Source organism: Anastrepha obliqua, chromosome 2 (genome assembly GCF_027943255.1).
Source record: "Anastrepha obliqua isolate idAnaObli1 chromosome 2, idAnaObli1_1.0, whole genome shotgun sequence".
NCBI lineage: Eukaryota > Metazoa > Arthropoda > Insecta > Diptera > Tephritidae > Anastrepha > Anastrepha obliqua.
Genome location: NC_072893.1, coordinates 72,577,341 through 72,597,705, shown reverse-complemented (window position 1 = coordinate 72,597,705; position 20,365 = coordinate 72,577,341). Strand labels below are relative to the sequence as shown.

At 34.4% G+C, this 20,365-nt stretch overlaps 2 protein-coding genes across 4 annotated transcripts in view; both read left to right on the top strand.

The window, feature by feature from the left end:
• The window catches only part of LOC129237150 (uncharacterized), an 81,932-nt gene that overhangs the window by 58,415 nt on the left and 3,152 nt on the right, over nucleotides 1–20,365 (top strand). The window contains exons 3-5 of one of the 3 annotated variants that reach the window (XM_054871648.1): nucleotides 3,386–3,493; nucleotides 16,161–16,516; nucleotides 20,053–20,173. In XM_054871648.1, the coding sequence (XP_054727623.1) occupies nucleotides 3,386–3,493; nucleotides 16,161–16,516; nucleotides 20,053–20,173 (585 nt within the window). Of the gene's footprint in view, nucleotides 1–3,385; nucleotides 3,494–9,966; nucleotides 11,441–16,160; nucleotides 16,517–20,052; nucleotides 20,174–20,365 lie in introns of those variants that run through there. The other 2 variants (XM_054871649.1, XM_054871647.1) reach the window with 2 other exon arrangements.
• On the top strand, nucleotides 11,215–16,242 carry LOC129236865 (uncharacterized). The gene is made up of 3 exons (XM_054871136.1): nucleotides 11,215–11,250; nucleotides 11,355–11,540; nucleotides 13,373–16,242. The coding sequence occupies exons 1-3, from the start codon at nucleotides 11,215–11,217 to the stop codon at nucleotides 13,775–13,777; spliced, it is 627 nt and encodes a 208-aa protein (XP_054727111.1). The 3' UTR covers nucleotides 13,778–16,242.

The following is a 20,365-nucleotide window of genomic DNA, read 5'->3' as shown; positions in this document are numbered from 1 at the left end:
AAATATGCGAGAGCAGCATCAGCTCGGCGGTAACATTTCCCCGACACCAAATAACTTAAGGCACTATACGAAAAGCTCTTTGCCTGACCATGAAAGTCCCATCATTATCCATTCGACATTTTGGGAAATTAACCTGTACAAAGAGGTAGGGAGATAGAGGAACAAAAATTTTCAAATCGCTAGTTTAAGCTAAGTAAGCTTAAAAGCAGCCTCTTTCCAAAATCTCGGGCAGAGGTTTCAATTTCATTTATGGCTATATGTAAAGGCGTACAATGACTTCTTAAGTTATCGCCCTCATAAAACAATAAAAATTACTTTGTGCTTTTGTGCAGTTATGGTATGGAAGTGGTGATGTAAAGAAGAATTGTAATTTTTTACGCGATTGGCTTACAACTTCCGGTTTTAATGGGTTAATTGCTTAATTGAGAAAATACACTCAAAACTGCACTTATTGACTACACGAAAAAAGTGAAACAAATGTATGTTTGTGTGCACGTGCGGCCACAGTACATCTTAAAATTAAGCACACAATTATGAATGCACGCAAGTGGCGGAGAGTGTATGTGTGTACTGGGGATGTACTATAAATCTCGGGATACCGGTATCCCGATATTTTTCAATTTCGGGATGAAGAAATTATTAATGAGCCCGAACTTTTTTGTGAGGAAGATTTTAATGTAAATAAGTAATTTTTTTCTTTCTAAATATGACTTTAGTTATATACTATTTCTTATGACTGCTTCTTGGAGTCGAACATACTTAATGTTTAGGGGATTTGTTTTTTGTATTTTTGTTAATTTTTTAATGATTTTTTGTATTAATTACCTATGAAATGAGACGGTCAGCTATTAGTCCATAGAAGTGTCGCTAGAAGTATTTTTAAACATTCCCAAATGTCTTGTTTTTTCGTCTGTCATCTGTCAACAATATTCAGTTCATAGTTTGTTACGTTTCATACAACAATGCATTTTTGTCGCTCTTAAAAATGTCGGATTTCGTGCCTTGAAGAAAAACGTTTTTCAAGCTCATCAAATGCTTATAGAAGCTTATGGTGGACATGCTCTAAGTAGAGCACAGCGCTTCAGGTGGTTTGAAAAATTCCGAAGTGGTGATTTTAGCGTGGAGAACGAGGACCGTGACCGCAAGCATTGTTGGATGAAGATGATGGTCAAAAGCAAGAAATGATAGCAGAGCAGTTGCGAGTGACCCAAAAAACCATTTCCAAACGCTTGAAAGACTGCACTTTCCGAGCAACGCTTTAATTCTCACGAAGAAACAAAAAATTGCTCTATGATTGGTTTGCGGCCAAAGACGGCCAATTTTTTTGGCGCGGCATCCAAAAATTGCCTGACAGATGGGAAAAATGTATCGTTAGCGATGGCTATTACGTTTGAAATTGAAAAAAGTCTCTTTTCATAGGTATATATATTAGGTTGGAAATTTGGGAAATATGCTTCCTTGAATCACATGATTTTTCAGGCCCAATTAAAAAGTCGTATTAGGATTTGTCTGTATTAATACGTATATGTGATTTTTAGAATCAGTTTGCATATCTTAAATGTTGAGTGTTGTTAATGCCGAAAGAAATGTTTGCCAATATTGTCTACTCGTACTTCTCGCTTCCGTCTTAATTTGAGTCCATGAGAGAAATACGTCAATTTCTAAAAATTCCTCATTAAGAAAAAGTGATTCTAAGGCATCCGTTCACAAACGTTTGCAACTTCCGCAAACGTTCCAAATCCATATAGTAGGCCGGATCTAACATTCCAACTAAAAATGCAAGGCTTCGTGCGCATTGTCAGCTGTTTGAAAAGGCTTGCAAAGGCTGGTTTGGTTTTTTTGGTTCTAGCATGAATCTGATTTTATAGGTAAAGCTGTTGACATTTTCAATGGGTTCTGCATAAATTGTGAATCTATTTTGGAGCAAGGTTTTGATTTTCGAGGACCTACTTTTGTCGACGTTGAATCGCAGCTCTACATTTTTGGCTTGAAAGCTTACGACATTCAGTTTGCCCTGCAAGTGTCCGCCATGTCGTGATAAGACAGCGATGTCAACGGCGCAGTCAAGGTCGTCTACTAGATGTTTCATTCTGATAGGACTCCAAATAATTTCGTCTAGTAGATGTTTCATTCTGATAGGATTCCAAATAATTTCGTTGACTGAGCTAGTATCGAAAACATTGTTTAGTACGACGTAAATCGTAAAATTTAAAATAGAAGGCACGAAAGTGGACAGTTTTGTTTGACGCTAGACACAGGTTCAATGAGCTCGGACAGAGCTTCATCGTTTAGCACTCGGCATTTGGATTTATAGTATTGGGCTTGAATAATAGTGGAAAATTTATCTGGGACATCCCATTGCTTGAGGGCGTCTCAGATACTTTGATGCCAGTTTTATTGCATAGTTTGTTGAAATGCTTTTAGTTGTTAAATTTTTACTCGAATTAAAAATAGCTCTGCTCCAAGGTGAATCCCGGGGTTACTTTAGAAATATTCCGTAACCCCGGCATCAAAATTTCTGCTAATATTGGCATGCCTAGTGCATACGGATTATGTCAATAGTAAAAAATTATCATAACTTGCTTCAAATAAAAGCAAAGGGGTTGCAAAGGGAACATTTGGGACACGATTGCATAGTTACCAGGGTTCCGCACAAAACTACTGCAAATGTGCTGTTTGACGCAGCAGTTACTTGCTATGTAGAATCTTCCATTGTTGATAAAAATAAACGTTCTTGAAGGTTAGATGTGGTTGGACCAGTTAAGTCTAAAACTGGACTAGTTCAGAACTAGTCTCGAAAAAAATCCGTTTTACTGCAGAGGTCTTATGAACACTTGAGTTTCCACATCCGACAGTGGCAACAACACCAAGCACAACGACAACAAAAACCGTTGCATCACTTTGTTTTGGATTTAAAAATTGCATAATACGTACATATGTATGTATTTGAAATGTTCATTGTTGTTAATGTCTGTTGTTGGCATTTTTATAATGCTCATTTGTTTATAGCAGCTGTTAGCAGATCTTTTTCTTATTGCTGATTTTAGCCCCCCTCGTAATTGTATATAATATTTGGCTGAAACACTGAACGCGTTCATATTTCTCACCAAATTAACTTTCACTTGACATTTTAAATGCTTAAGAGCAGTGTTTTTGTAATGTTAGCATTTTTGGTTAGTCACTTGTAATGAGCGAATGTAGTAGGTAATGGTAGCGTAATAGCTGATTTTTAAAACGGATTGGGTGGCACGCTCGAGACAATAAAATACAATTTGCATTGCCAAACTCAAACTCCGTTACTGTTAGCTGATTTTCTTTTCAATTTCATTATCATTTCTAATTTCGAGCTCCATTTAATTTCATTTCCAATTTTATATTTTTCCAGGAACTGGATGTTTTGACGCTTGGTGCCAAAGATCAAGAACAAATAATCGCTGAACGAAATAAACGAACGATTGGTCTATTGCGTGAGCTGTTCCCAGACATCACAAAGGTATGTTGAATTGTTCAGTAAATACTTAAGCACAAAAACAAAAATCAAATAAAACAAAAAAACTCATTAAACATTCTTCAAAAGAAAAAAAAGATTTGCATTGAATTGCGCACGCATAATCTACATATACATATATAATTTTTATATAACTTTTGTAAAGGAATTCATTTCCGAAAAGGCATAAAAAAAACTTAATTTCGCCAATCATCGCCTACACTAATTCTTTGTCGTCTTATTTATGTATGCATATATTTGTGCTACCAACATACGCAATCTGTTGTGCATAATAAAGAGGACTCTAATCGCGAAAAAAACAATTAATAAACAAAAACAGTAAAGCTGTCACCACTGACGCAGCCTCGCAATGACAGTTGTATGGCAGTTGTAACTTGCGTCACGATTCATTACGACAGCATAATGGCTGATTTCTTGCTTATTATTCAATTCATTCTTTCTCAAAAGCTAATCATATCCTTACATACTAAAAAACTTTTATGAAAAATAATATATTTTTTCATTCTTAAGCGCACGTGTGAATATGTATACAAAATGGTGCATATTTCAGTATAGCTGAGTGTAGAAGAAGGAAATGAATATTGACATTTATTCAGGTGTGTTCGTTGGTGTGTCTGAACCTGATAAGAATGCTTCTGAAAGTATAAAAGTTTAATATAAGTACAGGTATAATAGAACGCACCCTTTGGCATTGATAACTAAAAATATAATAAAAAAAAAAAAAAAAAATAATTGGCGCGTACACTTCTTTTAGGTGTTTGGCCGAGCTCCTCCTCCTATTTGTGGTGTGCGTCTTGGTGTTGTTCCACAAATGGAGGGACCTACAGTTTCAAGCCGACTCCGAACGGCAGATATTCTTATGAGGAGCTTTTTCATGGCAGAAATACACTCGGAGGTTTGCCATTGCCTGCCGAGGGGCGACCGCTATTAGAAAAATATTTTTATTAATTTCGCTTTCACCGAGATTCGAACCAACGACCTCTCAGTGAATTCCGAATGGTGACCACGCACCAACCCATTCGGCTACGGCGGCCGAATGCTTGGCATAAATGCGGAAATCAAGCGCAGCCGGTGACTAAAAGGAAATACATATTTTGAACAAACGTTGCATATTTTCAGGTGCAAAATTTTAACTTAACAGAAATTCGAAAATCAAGCGCAATTGACAACTGAAAAAAAAAATATTTTGAGCGTAAAAAATTCCGAAATTTTAAAATTTGGCGATGGAGATTTCAACTTGCAAGAAATATGGAAATCAAAATTGATATGTTTTCTAAAATTATTGCATACTTATAGTCGTCGTCAGATTTACAAAGTCAAAAAATGTTACAATTGTTGCATATTTTTAAGCGCAATATTTGTAATGTCAGCAAATTTCGGCGAAAGAGATTTATAATTGGAGGGAGAGTGGAAATAAATCAAAATCGGTAATTGGACGGAAATATTTTCTACAGTCGTTGTATATCTTCAGGAGTAAAATGTCCAAAGTCAGACAATTTTTGCTATGGAAATATGAACTTTTTAGAAAAGAGAAAATCAAGCGCAATTAATGACCGGCACAATATATTTGCTGCAAGTTTTTGCATATCTTTAGGTGTCAAATTTCCAAAGTCAAAAATGGTTGCGATGAAGAATTCAACTTCTGAGAAATGCGGAAAACCAGCGTAGTCTGGCTGCAGAGATATACAGTCTGTGTCAGAAGAAAAACCCGTTTTTGTCTGATAACTTCAACATATATTTCGTTCTACTTTTTGCTGCATAATAGTCCCACTCAAGGGCTACGACGCCAGTACTAACTCAGGTTAGTGCCGTTCGAAATTTTCCCGTAAATGCAACCAAACAAAAATGAGAGAGAAGTACGCGAAGCGTTTTGGGGCATGCATTCGAAAGAGCCGCGGCAAAATAATTAAAAAATCAAAAAAGTTTGTTGTAATGTGGAATCAGCGATATAAAGTGTACAAAAATGTTGAAGACTACTCCGAGCGCGGCTTGAAGCGAGTGACGACAAAAAAGCAGGATAAAGTGATCGTCCAACTTTTTAAGCGGGACCCTTCTTTGTGACTACGCCAAGCAGGATCAATTCTTGCTACAAAGGGAATAGATGTGAGTATCAACACCATCGAACGTCAACTGAAGGAGGCGAACATATCCTACCGTCCCACATCATCAAAACCACTGCTCTCAAAAAAACATATTGAGAAACAACAAAACAAGAAAATAGCGTCACAGTATTGGACTGACTTTCCCAGTCCTCAGACGCCAACCCCATTGAAAATGTGTAGGGAACTATGAAAACGCATCTTGACGGAAGGCCAGTCCATGATTTAAAGCAACTCGTGCGTCAAGTTCACGACGGCAGGTTCCTTTTTTCTGACACAGACTGTATTATTCACAATCGTAGCATATTTTTAAAGGGCAAACTGCTAACATTACAAAAACTTTGCGATAGATAATTACCTGTATTTGTCCTATCAGCCATCAAACCAAAATTTCGTATTATTATTATTATTATAAAGGGATCCTGCACTGCTACCTACAGAATTCATTGCGTCCCTTCAGAGTATTTCTTTGACTCCAACTTTCTCCATAAATTTTAGCATTTGTCCTATTTTAACTGTTAAACCATGGTGAACCCAATTATGTGGTTTCGCATACTAGTCACCTTTATACAAGCGCATAATTGTCTCACTGAACTCTAAGCTTAGATACAAGTGCTGTTAGTTAGCTGCACTCGCAAGTGAAATTTTTGCTATAAACTGATTTTCTAAGATTTTCTCATCAAGTAAAGCATGAAAGCCAAGGCAGAGTGATTTCTAATGGCCACAAACTTATTGACGAAGTACCTTAGCATCGTTCTGAATAATATTTTATGCCACATATTTCATTGCCTTCATTACCTCTAGGGTCTGGCACTCTGCTTATATGCAGAGTAGAATGGACTATTTAAATACCCAAAATAGTCCACTCCAGTCGCCAAGAATATTCCACTCTCGGCCTTCTTCAAGTCAATTGTTTATTTCAATCTCATCAATCGTAGACTGTAGATATCAGAATCTATCGTTTTACCAGGTGGTAGCAGCTTTGGCGTCAACTCTCGCTTTGCTTCTGTTTGTGAAGCTCACTTCGTTCATAATATTTCTCGGGCATTCATGTCTTATGAGATACCTACATACATACAAATACCTCGATTTTGTTCTGTTTTGCCATCGTTTCTTAGAAGAGAATTTCTTTCATTTCCTCTTTTCGTCCCGACTTTAGGACCCAACAGACCTTCAAGCCAAAGTGCACGCCGCATTCCCATATACAGATATTTTTACTATTAAAAACTGTTTAGCGATAGATACATTTAGTTTCTTGGAAGTGTCACGGCACTTATGCAACAGGGTTTGTCCATTTTTGCTATAACTTCACTGACTTTTTGTTGATTATTGGTGATATATAGTAAAAAAAGCAAAATTTCACGAAAATATTCGTCATTTTCTCTCAATTTCTAGTAAGAATAAGTTTTCAGTTACTATTTACATATCTTTGTCATTCTTTTTTTTTAATCTGCAAAATATTGCTTTGCAAACGCGGCATAGGGTGCCCGGATGAAATAAATTTATGAATATTAATGAGCTCTTGGAGTTTCAAAACCTGTTTCTAAACTGTTTATTTGGTTACTGCCTCGAAGAAATTTCGTTTCAGTGATAAGTCCTAAATATGAAAATTTTGAAGCACTGAAATGAATACCAAAATGGCATATAATCTTTTACAGCAACTTTTTTTACAGTAAGATAAAATTTTTTTCACCATAGGTATGTTTATTTGAAAATCCTTACTCTTTACCTGCTTTTACTTTTCAAACACTCTGGTGAAATTATTGTATGTCGTCCATTTATGCTGATAACTCACCACTACAGACCATTAATATTGAGATAAATCGATTTGTGAATCGTATACTACAAGAAATTGGCCCTATAATACTGGGCACTGTACTAAATCCAAATTTGACTACTGGACCGCGCACTAACAGCACCGCTCCTGTGGATAATGAGGATGATGATGACATTAGCAATGATGGCAGTGGCGACGCTGTTGATAATGATTATGCTAACAATAAAGATGTTAATTCGTCTGAAGATGTGGATGCAAGCGTGCCGAACCGAAGTGCTGCTGGTGATTACGTGGATGATATACCGGAGACAGTATTCGCCCCAGATGCAGAATTCGGGCGCAAGAAAAAGAGTGAATAAATATTGGAAAAGAGGAATTATGGCAAAAAAATTACGAAGTAAAATTAAAAAACAAAATTGAAGGTGAAAAACTCCACAACACAAAACTAAAAAAAAACAACACTGAGAAAATATTTAACAAAATTTATTAATAAAATAATTAATTAGTTTGAAAACACAAAGATCACAACACGTGCAACACGAATAATTTACATATTGACCCATTTGGCTTGCAAAGTAATTGGCTTTAAATCCAATTTATTTGACCTATTTGACGCTGTTGTTGCCTATGAAAATTCTTAGTTAGAATGTGCAATTTCTGTGCGACTTTTATGCTTTTGAGAGTAATAGTTGCAAATTCTGACACCTGTGTATTATCCCCATTATGCTTATGTGTAACATCGACTCAGAACCCTAGCACTAGAATGTTTTTTTTTCGTCACCAAATCACGTTATTGTTAGACGTTTTGTACAAACGCTTTAATATCCAGTAACTCCCGAGCGCCTGTAATAATTTATTTAGCTTTTGAATCCCCCTGTTTGTATCTTTCCTTATTGTACCTTAGATGATTACAAAAATTGTTTTATAATTTTGATATTTTTTACATGGATTGATTATTTTCCCTTTTGATAAAACAAAATTAAAATAAAAATATTTTGAAAAAAATATGGGCAATACTTAAATTGTTTTGGCATTCTAAATATGTTAATTATGACTGAATTTTTGTATTACGTTTTCATGTAATCTTATCATTGTTTTTGAAATTAATTGTACTTGAAACTTTAGAAAATCAAATCTATTCCATGTTAATGACATTATTATGATTATACTTATAAAATCATTATCTCTAGAATTTAATTTTTGTATTTTTGCTTTCGAATTAATTAATTACTGTCAGCTGATTTTTTCACCTCGAAATCGTCAAATAATTAATAACATAAAGTATTTTTTTGGTAAAGATTACATGTAATCGTAATGCATGTAGTCAATTTTGTTAGTAATCACGATTGCGATCATAGTTATAGTTATATTATTAGCCCGTTACTAAGTGTAATCACAAAGTAATTAAATACATGAATTAATTTTTTTGATAATGATTACATTAGATTACATATGTATACAGTTCAATTCTTTGAGTTAAGAAAGGAGTGTTTTCTAATTTTTTATTTTTATTTTTTTAAAGCATAATAGGAAGATAATTAATGATCAAAATATAAGTAACGGTGACACAATACTTTTTGCGTAGTATAAGCACAAACTATTTTAATATAATAATTCAAATAATTTTTGATGGTGACTATATGCATCTTTTCTTCAACCGCACAATGACTAAAAGTTATCTTTTAATTTTTTAAGCGTAATTTCAAGTAATTAATTACATGAAATTGTAATCTTAATAACGATTACATGTAATCGCATATAGCCAAATAGTTAATAATTAAATAATATTATTAGCTTTTTGCAAAGTGTAATCACGCAGCAATTAAACACATTTTTTTTTTTGACAATGATTACATTTAATCATTATATGCATTCATATGCATAAGTAAAACCATCTGCATAAAAAAAAATTATGTTACCATAATTTTTTTGAAACGAGTAATAGGAAGGTGAATAATTACATCAAATTATTTTTTTGTAATGATTACATATAGTGAAGTTTTTTATTTTTCTTTATAATACTCAAAATAAGTTTGTCTTATCTTAATATTTTTTTTGAGAATTGTAATCTCAAAGTAATTAATTACACGAAATACCTTTTTTATAATGGTGCAAAGCAAATTAATTCATCAGGTAATTGATTACAAGCTAATCACTAAATGTGCAGTACTGGCTTTCTCTTTTATCAGCATAGTCCGCCCTTAAATGTATAACTGACACTAATTCAATTAAGCTTTTATTTAAATATATTTTTCAATTGTCATACTTCGGATTACTTTTCTTCCATTTGCACTAAAAATTACCTCATCAGATCGCTGGCATATTGGCTATGAGAAAATTCGAAATCAATATTCGAAACCAGGAAAAAAGAACTAAACCCGTTAACCCAATTGGCTTTTCAAAATGCGCTATCGCTCACTCATACGCATCGATGCAGTAAATAAAAAACGGATAATGATTATAAAACCATTCACGACTTCGAATATCGTTCATCCACCGCAATTCAAACCGAAAATGTTTCACAATTTAACAATTTTGTAGTTGTTTCTGAACTCCTGCACTCTTCCCTCTCCCCATTGTAGCAAATCGACGACATAGTTAATCGCATTATAGGCCAGGTAATACGAGTTGCCGGACCCAGTCTACTGCCGGCATTGCTCGGCAATAATCGACCCACCACCGAGCGCTCGGACTTCGATGCCGATTTCGATGATGACGATGACACGAGTAACGATGTTAATTCACAAGAAACTAATAGCGTTTCAGCCAAAAGTGATGTTGCCTCACCAGCGGAAGGTACCACAAGTAGCAGCAGCAGCAATGATAATGGTGGCACGCGTGTAAATATTGCCTTGCCAACATTCCCGCCGGAGGATGGAGCTTCCATAGCTACCACCACTGCTACCAATAAAGTGAGTTTGGCGCAAGATGCAGGTGAAGCAACAACTGGTGTTGCAAAATCAACATCAACAACAACAGCAGCAGCAGCAACAACGACGACGCCGACGCCGACGCCCGTCACCACAAGCCCAACAACTGCGGCAACAACAAGTCCTCAGACTACAACTGTATTAACTACAACTTCCAGTCGTCCCGTTGAAATTTCCACTACTCCAACTACTACCACTGCCACGTCAGCTAATCCAATTACTGTTCCTACGCCCATACCAACGTTCCTCTCACCAACATTACCCACCACAACCATAAATTCCATTTTAGTTATACCCAGAAATAAAGGACAAAGTACAAGTAATATTCCTATTTCAACCACACAACTCATAATTGACGCTGACACAGAAAGTTCCTTTACCACTACATCCACACCCATTGCTATCCCAATCGCCACTTCCACACCAACACAATATTCCACAAGTCCGCCTCCAATTTCGGACATTTTAAATACTGCAACCACAAAATCAACTGTTGCTACCGAAACACTACCAACACCTACAATACCAGCCACCTATTTGGGTACGTTTGATGGTAGAGTAGGCGAGCAAGAGCTACAAAAACCATCTACATTACCACGTTCTCCATCCTCACTATCTAAACAACAACAGTCGCAAACTAATGCGTTGCCGTTTGCTGTTGATGTTGATCGATCACAGCTTGTTGCTTTAGTTGACAATATAAATCGTTTATTGAATTCACCAAATCTTCTTATTACTAATAGAAATAATGTAAATACACCAACATTCACGACAACAGCAAATACAATAACAACAACAACGCCTTCAATAGCAGTTTCAACACAATCACCAGCGTTAGATACAACTATAAAGATTACAAAACTTCTACCAGTGGCAAATTAATTGGAAAATTTTTTAAAAATGTATACAGCATATGCAACAATTATTAAATTACAAGTAAACAACTGAAAAAACAACAGAATCGATAACTACATACTATTATAATGGCACCAATAAAGCGAACGCATACTGGAAATGTCCATTGAGTAATCGGCTAAGAGTATTTACAACAACCTCTCATTCATACAATAATCGGCAACAGTGAGGAAACAAAACACAAAAAACCGAAAGGCAATCAAGTAATCGACAACACATTCACCATTCGATTGCATATATTTATACGAGTAGTTCGCAATTCACCACGATCGTCACCTTCACCTCAGCAATATCGTATTTGTTTACATATCGTACGTTGCAATTTCTTATCTACGTTCGTTGTTTGTCTTTTCATATTTTCACCACATCTGCAATGCGCCAACAACAAACACGCGTGCATTAAGGGCATATATGTATGTAGTCATCCATCTATAGAGACATACATATGTACCATAGCTGTTGATGCGTTTTTAGTGTTTTTCTTTTATGTATCGATAAAGGTCGTCGTTATCTACACTGCGTGTATGAGTATTTTGTTTATAATTCACTGCAATCCACTTAAGTGGCGATTTTAACATATTTTTACATTGGTAGTTATATTTTCCTGTCCACTCATTCTGGTTCCTTCTAACTCATTGTAGTATTTTGTGTACTGTTCTCTTTAGTGGTTATTCGCATATTGGAAGTAGTGTCATTTGGTAGTTGAATTATCCAATTGAAAACTAATTTGTGTGAAGCTCATTTATAAAACTTTTCATTTAAAAACTGTGCTGCTAAAATTGTACAGAGGAAAATACTTTATTTATACAATGATTTTCAGGGTTTACAATTCTTTGGCATAAATTAGAAAATCATACTTTTTAATATTTTTATAAAGCATAAGCACAATGCCGCTCTCTCAAAAGTTTATTAAACTCTCAGGACGATATATTTATTGCTCAACGGCATTACCAGCCTTTTATCATTAAAGCTTCTTTATTCTGCTCATAAACAAATGCTCATAAGCTTTTTATGCTCTTGGGTCCCTTAAGTGAAATTAAGTGATTATAGAGTGCAGTGAGTGAAACTTCGTTGCACTCTTTCGGGTGGAATTTTGTTGAATTCCTGATCAATAAAAAAGAATTCCGCTTTGACGAAACAAGAGTTTTTTTTTCTAATAACAAAATTATATTAAATGAAATACACAATAAGAACAAAAATAATCTATCATAGTTTCGAAGTAGCTGCTAATAAAGTTCAAAGTATTTCCGAGAAAGGTTTCTGCACGAAATGGTGACTCAATTCTTTTCAGAACAGATTTTCCACTGAAAATCTGACTCAACTAAGTCCAATGTTGCAGTTAAGTTAGGGAATTATCCAAAGTTAAAAAAAAACAAACAATAAAATTGGCAAAATTCTGAAAGAAATTTAATTTAATGTCAATAGTTTAGAAAAATTTTATGCAGCACTAATTTAATAATACACCATAACACTACTGACTGTGTCATTAAAAATATTAACTAAACAATAACCGCTAAATTCATAAAAATTAAATAAATTTAAAGCACTTTACAAATCGAAATTTTATATGAAAATGCCCTTTTATAGACTATGTGAAAAAATTTTAATTTTTATGAATAATGGTATATGTAACTAAATGTTTAGAACATTTATGTGTGATACTACCTTTTTGTCGTTTTATAATAAATTAAAAGGCATGAGAGTTATAAATAATTTCATGATCAACGTGTTTTTCTTCACTTCATCTGGTAAAATCAAGTATTATGGTGGAAAACTGCACACATTTAGTCAGTTTCCTAAGCAATATTCATACATATTATTCACAGGTACTTCCAATTTTTTACTCCCTACCTAAATATTGTCTCATTAGCTCACTTGTGTTCTCTAACTGACTTATTTATACGTTTGTCTCTCTCTCTCCCCCCTCATTGTCCACATACATTTTACACTTACTGTCGTTTGTGTTATTATTTTTATTACTATTACGCCTATTCAGAGAAACTGAAATGGCACATATGTGCATGCATTTGTTATCCCTTACATCAGCATAAAAAAAATATTTCTTACTGTACAAGTGTTTAAAAAGAAAACAAATCAAAACCAACTAAAAAACGATACCATACTGACTGTGATGTTGTTGTAGCAAATCGATGATCAAGTAAATCGTATAATTTCGAAAGTATTGCGTACCTTGGGGCCCACTATTTTGCGTACCGCCGTACAAGGCAATACTGCGAACCGCGCCCGCGCCAATTTCGATGCCGATTTCGACGACGATGACAGTAGTAGCAGCAGTAGCAGTAGCAGCAGCAGCAGCAGCAGTGGTTCGACTAGCATTAGTTCCAGCAGCGGAAGCGGTACGCGCGTATCCATTGAGTTGCCAACATTCGCACCTGATGATGACGAAGAAAATGAGGTGGTCAGTGCTACTAGTGCAAATAGCATAGAATCAACGACTTACAGAGCGAAATGTGAGTGCGAGAGGATATTAAGTATTGCATGTCCGATATACTCATTTGTAGAAGAAGAGCGAGGGCGCTTGCTTTGAAGTGCATTAAAAGCTTAGTTGTCAATTTGACGTTTGTAATGACGGTGAAATTGACAACTGCGCATTTTAGTGCAATATTCTATTCTGTTTTTATTTGCCTGATAGATTGGCTTATTAATAAATTCCCTTATTTAAAATTACATTTTTTTAATTGTTAACAGAAATACAAAAATTGTTAAATTCAAATGTTAACAAAAAATTGGCAACAACCTACAACCAATTGGCAACATAGCAGTAATATACCGGAAATTTTTTAATTAAATTTATGCGCATAAGCAAACAGCGACCACAAATAACAACACAACAAGAAACAGAAACATATAAACAACACAGCAAATTGCAAGCGGTCGATGCTACAACAAACGCAACAACTGTCAGTCGGAACACTGAAAAAAATTACTAAATAATTGTACTTAAAAAGTGTGAAGAATAAAATCTACTTACTCTTAAAACTTCATAAACTTCTATTTTACTGTTTCACTTGTCTTTAATTTTCACTCTTACATTTGTATGTTTGTCGTTCTCACCACTCACGTTCACTAACTTTTAATTAAACGCATTCCAATGTCTGCAAATGTGTCTTCATATTTCAAGTCTGCGCTACAAATATTCATTTGTCAATACAGCAAGTCGTGCATTAATGTCGTTCATTATTTGAAAAGTCATATTTAGAAACGCAACACTGTTAACTTTCTGTTCACACTCACGCATATGCTCTCTTGCTTCGCTCCATCTGTTTCTCTTTCACACTCACTGGTTCTCACAAGCGTTTAAATCTCATGGGCATACCCTGAAGAACAAACATAGAAAAAAAAGAAATAAAAATAATAGAAACGCTTAGCACAGTGGGCTCTGTATAATGATCTAATTAAAAATTTTCACTTATAAGCGAATGAAAAATATGTTCGCCAATACGTGTAGCTCATAAAGCTCACCTGAAATTGTATGTACTTATATATCATGCAGAGCTTTTTTAATTCCAATGTGTAGTGTGTAATGATTTTTAATATATTTCGATTTACCACTTACATGCTTATTTGGAATACTTTTTATAGTTATATTATTTAGTTTACATAATCGTTCACAAGCAATTTTAATTACAGTAGCTTATGAATGTAAAGCACATAGAACATTTATCTGAGGAATGCCTTTTCTCAGCAAACGTTACTGTGTATGTGCTGCTAATTTTTATAATAGTTTTTTTTTTCTTTAACATTAAAACAGCTTTCACTCGTCACCTACTGTCATATATTAGTGGCATACAAACGTTTTTCCTGCATTATATGTATGTAGTAAGCATTTAAGCAAAGAATTTTTTTTAAATTAATTGGCTTTGAACGAAATTTCATAATTCTCATGCTTTTTGTTTTTTCTCTTTTTCTTTCTCTTTATTTTCATATATATACATACCATGATTCGAACTGTGAAATAATCCACCAACCACCCACCCACCCACCTACACACAAATAAAAAATATTCGAATTAAAAATTACAAAAAAAAAAAAAAATTATATAAATTTATACTAAAACTGCAAACGAAATTGTGCATTTAAATTTGGAACTCAAAATTCAAATTCATCAAACGAAAAAAATTACACAAACTATAAATTTCCAAATTAAATATTAAAAATTATTTTTCTACACTGAAACTAAATTCATATTGCACGTGCATCTATTACAACTTTTGCAACCCTCTTTTTATCACTGTAAATACTGTAAACACACATACAATACATTATATTTGTCCTGCTCGCATATGCACCTATTTTATTTACATTGCACTTTGCCTTGCTTGCGTTATACTATCATATCCTTTTACATTAACTTGTTGAACACAAACACTCCCTCTTTCTCTCTCTCTTCACTCTTCCTCTCTCTTTGTAAATAAATCTTATCTTTGGCACACATCTAATTCTATACATGTACCACACCCGATAAACACACCATACACACATACCACCTACTCTCTTTGTGGCTCTCTTTCAAATTGCTCCCTGTCACACTCCTATTGCTTTTCCCTTGCAAAAAAAAAAAACAAAAACAAACAATTCACACTTCAATAAATATACGTACACCCAAAAACACCAACAAAAAATAATTATGAACCATATAAATATTAAACCGAACTAAAATGAAATGAATTTCCAACAAATCATATTTGGAAAATGGTCAATTCGATGATCCCTTAACGCTAACTTTTGTCACATGCAATCAAAACAAAAAATACCATCAAAACATGTAATAAAAACAACAAAATTTGGGTTGGCTGGTATAACATTGAAAATAAATAATAACAAATAAAAATTTACAAACAATACATCAATTGAATTCGATTTGACACACGGTGTTGTGGTGTCGGTTATAATTCTTGCGCGAAAACCAGAATGGTGCAACAGACACACAAATCGATTTATCAGCCATAAACAAACAACTCGAGGAGACAATACGTGTGGCGCGTCAAGTGAAGGAAGCTGAAGCGGCCGCACAAGCTATTGCCCAACAACAACAATCGACACAATCATCGATACCCGCACAATTGCCCATACCAAGCAAAACGGATCCCAATGCGCCTATTCAATTGAGTTTTAACAATGAGGTCGCGCCATTGTCCTCCACTCCTGACAGCTCGAAGCCGGTTAACAATGATCTGCGCCTCTCCGATTCAAAGTCACCAGCCATTGATGAACTTACCTTGGATTCTAATGAGGACACAGCCGATTTAGATGATCGCAATAAAAGGTAAAATTTATAACTTCTATGTATATTGTTGGTGAACCTTTTTAATGGAGGGGGGATCAAACAAGTCTTGTAGTATGTTAAGTGGTCTAGAAGTATTATTTCTTTTTTTGGAGTTTCTAGGCCAATTGAAATTTTATATATTGTATAATCGTAAAGAAATTATAAGACAAGTCTAAAAGTCTGTTCATGTAAAAATTATCCAGTAACTTGCCTGTAACTTAATTTCCGAGAATTCTCTCAAAGAGAAAAATATCAAACAAGTATTTCAACGCAAAACCTGTAACAATTTGCAAGTTTTAATATATAAACAGCTGATTAAATTGTTGGCAGAAAAAATCACGCATTCAATTAAGAAAACAAAATAAAGCAAATAAAATGAAAAATAACGAGCTTCGGAGTCGCATGATTTCATTTTGTCCACAATAATTTGTTCCATTTCATCATCGCTGTCAGATGAAAAACATTCCATTAGCAATTACAATTCACAAATTCTAATTTGTGTTTATTTTTACTTTGCGATCAGCTGTTTTTCTCACATGCAAATTCTTACAAGTAAAAATTTATTCAGTAAAAACTTGCCACTGCAACTTTCCATTTTGCTCTCTCACTTTCCCCTACTTTGCAAGTTTTTTGCGTACATACAACAAAGCGTAATAATTTGTCACAATTGTTACAAACTATTTGCTTCATGAACAGACCTAATACAAACATTAACACATTAGGTATATTGAAGTGGTGGACAGTCAATTAAATTATAAAAATTGAATCGTCAGCCATATATTTTATTTCCTATGGTTCCAGGGAGGAACAAAGGGCCGCTCATTCGAAATGGGTCTCAGTTCTATGATTAAGCAACGAGTTAATAAAATGTAATTATTGAAAAGCAAATCGAATGAAGTTATCTTGGGATTTCTCAATTCTATCAGCTTGGGAGTTATTGAATGGATTACAGATTACTAAAGAACACTTAAATTTTTAACGAACTTAAGAGTTATAAAGCAACTTTCTGGTGCAAGAATCATTGAACTCTTTCGCGCAGCGCTTTCGAGATGCTAGCTTAGAGTTGACTTTAGGAATCGCGTAGTTAAATCGCACTTGGTTAATTAAAGTAAAACTTGAATCAAATAAGACTCCTAAACCCAAAAATTCCATAACTGTAGAAAGTTTGCAATTTAACCTCTCTGGCCAACCCGTTGGGCACCCGGTGTGGACAGAAAATTACTTTAACATATTTCTATTATAGCTAACGTCTAGAGTTTCCAGATAGCTTCCTAAAATTTAATTTTGCTGTTGATTTATAGATATAACCTTTTAAAAAGGATCCTCGAACAGGATGAAAAAAGGCTAGACCCGGGTGACCAACCGATGGTTTTAAAATAGATGCCCAACGTAGGGTTAAGAACGAATAATTAGAAAAGATACAATTATTAGATTGTGTGAGCGTCATATGAAAACATTTTTTTTTATATTGAGCGCGAGTTTATTTCTGATACAACTCTTAGTTAGATTTTTAAACAGTTTTGCAGTGAAAAAACATTTAACACACACGTAGTCTTCCTTTAAAGTTTCATATGATCTGCATGGAGTAGAAATTTGGGTTCTTTAAAACAGGGACCAATATCATTGATAAAAAGAACAAATACGGTCTAACCTAGAATTTCTTCTTGAGACCCGTAGGAAGTCGATTTTGTTTTCTCAATTTCTGCATAGAAATTCCAAATTTGTATTGGAATTTAAAAGAAATGGAGCGTCATGGGGTCATGAGAGAAGAGAACTTTATCAGAAAAGCAAGAGAAGTTTGTTTTTTTCATGCAGTTCGACAATTTTTGTAGTAATCTTCGATTCTTTTTCGTAAAATTATCGACTGGAATGGCGTTCATTATAGAAAATTGCATTTGCTCAAAAAACACCAAACGTCAGAAGTGTCGCAACAACCCTGTTGTTGTTGTTGTTGTAGCAGCATAAAAATTCCCCATATATATATACGGGAAATGCTGCTGAAGTGACACTCCTTGGTCAGATATAAATCCAGGTCGCTCGGTTACGTAGAACCGACAGTCGTGGGAATGCAACAAACCTCTTCAGTACTGCTTTTCGGAACGTTCAGATCGGAAATACAGAGTGGATCTACTGGATCGAAACTTTTGAAATTTACTTATTTTTCTTAAGGGGGGAGCCTGGGTTATGAGGTCTAAAAATTGCATCTCTTTGCGATTTTTTTTTTAAGGAAAAAATTAATTTAGCACTGCAAAGTTTTTCCTATCTTTTAATGAACATTTAAAAAGTATAAAAAATTTTTGTACTGGTTAAAATAAGTTGAAAAAAATGTTTACCATAGAAATTAGTAGAGCGCTGCAACGCTGGAGTTTCCAACTGTCGTACAAAATACAGCTCGTAATTATTATCTAAAGCAAAAAATTCAAATGGATTTCTAATTATCATGATTTTTTATTCTAGATGAACTAAGAAAACTGAGAGAAATTCCAAAATTTCAACTTTTTGGAGGTTTTAAAGAAAAAAATGCCTTTCTATAAAAATCTTGAAAAAAATTTTTTTTATCTATTTTGTTAGTTCAAATAAAAGAGAATTTAATACTGAAGGGAACAAGCTATGATTCATTTCAAAAGGTCCATTAGTTTTTTTTCATTCATGTACGCCAATTCAAAGAAATCATAAAAATGAAAAGTCGAGAAAAGAAGATAAAGTTTGTACTATAGCTGGCCGGTCACAGCGTAACTACCTAACGCTCGCCTACCTTTGGCTTTGTATCTACGGAAATATTGAGAATTAGGTTCTGTAACTTTGTGTGAATATTCTGAAATATATTAGGAATCGCTTAAAACGAAAAAATTGATTTTTTTGACCTTATAAACCCCCCTTAATTTCTTGTTTAAATCGGAGCCCTGTCGAATTTTTTCTTGCCTGCATACCACAACTATTATATTTTTTAAGAAGGAATATTTTCTGCGAAGACATCATAAAATGGTTGCCAAAAATAAACTCAGTACTATTACTGTCTGGAAAAAATTACGAAAATTAAAAACAAAAAGCGGAAAAAGGGATTTTAGTGCTTCGAAGTGCTGGTATGAGGTGTGCAGCTTCTAACATAAGCAACTTTTTCTCAGACACCAAAGCACTACAAGATTTTGTACTTGTGATGAAAATGCCTAGTATGAGGCCGTTAACCTTTGAATGCACACGTGCTGGACTATAATTGTGTACAGCAAAAATAGTCAACGCGATTTGTTCTTTCAGCTAACAAAAAAAAGTTTTAATATTTATTAACTGTGTAATTAGGGTTAGTTAGTTGAGGTAGTTTAATTTGTTTAGCTTAGAAAAATATTTTACAACTCGACCCCTCGCTTGGTTCACCAACTATTCACTATAATTATTTGTATGTATATAACCTTGTACACTTGACAAACCAATTGGCTAAACACGCATGACTGACGCTTCATATCTACATATTTGCATAAGCAAGAAAGAAATTCTGGTAACACAAAACACACTAACCGATATGATAAAAATTTCAAAAGCAATTTGTTCAAAAGGTTCCTGAGCTTCGGTGGAGCCGGTGTAGCAGGCGGCTCAGGCGGTAATGGCGGCAATGCGGCACCCGGCGCTGGTTCCGGCAATTTCCTGTTCGATATCATACGTGTAAGTTGAACTTTATCGCACTTTCTCATTTCTACACACACACGTATATACACACATCAAGACACATATACAAGGTGGCGCAAAATTAGTAACCCAATAGGAAGATTTATAGTTTTTGCAAATGGCGTGGGATGTCAATTATATTGGACACATGAATTAGACAGTTGCGGCATACAAACAGAAAAGCTATGG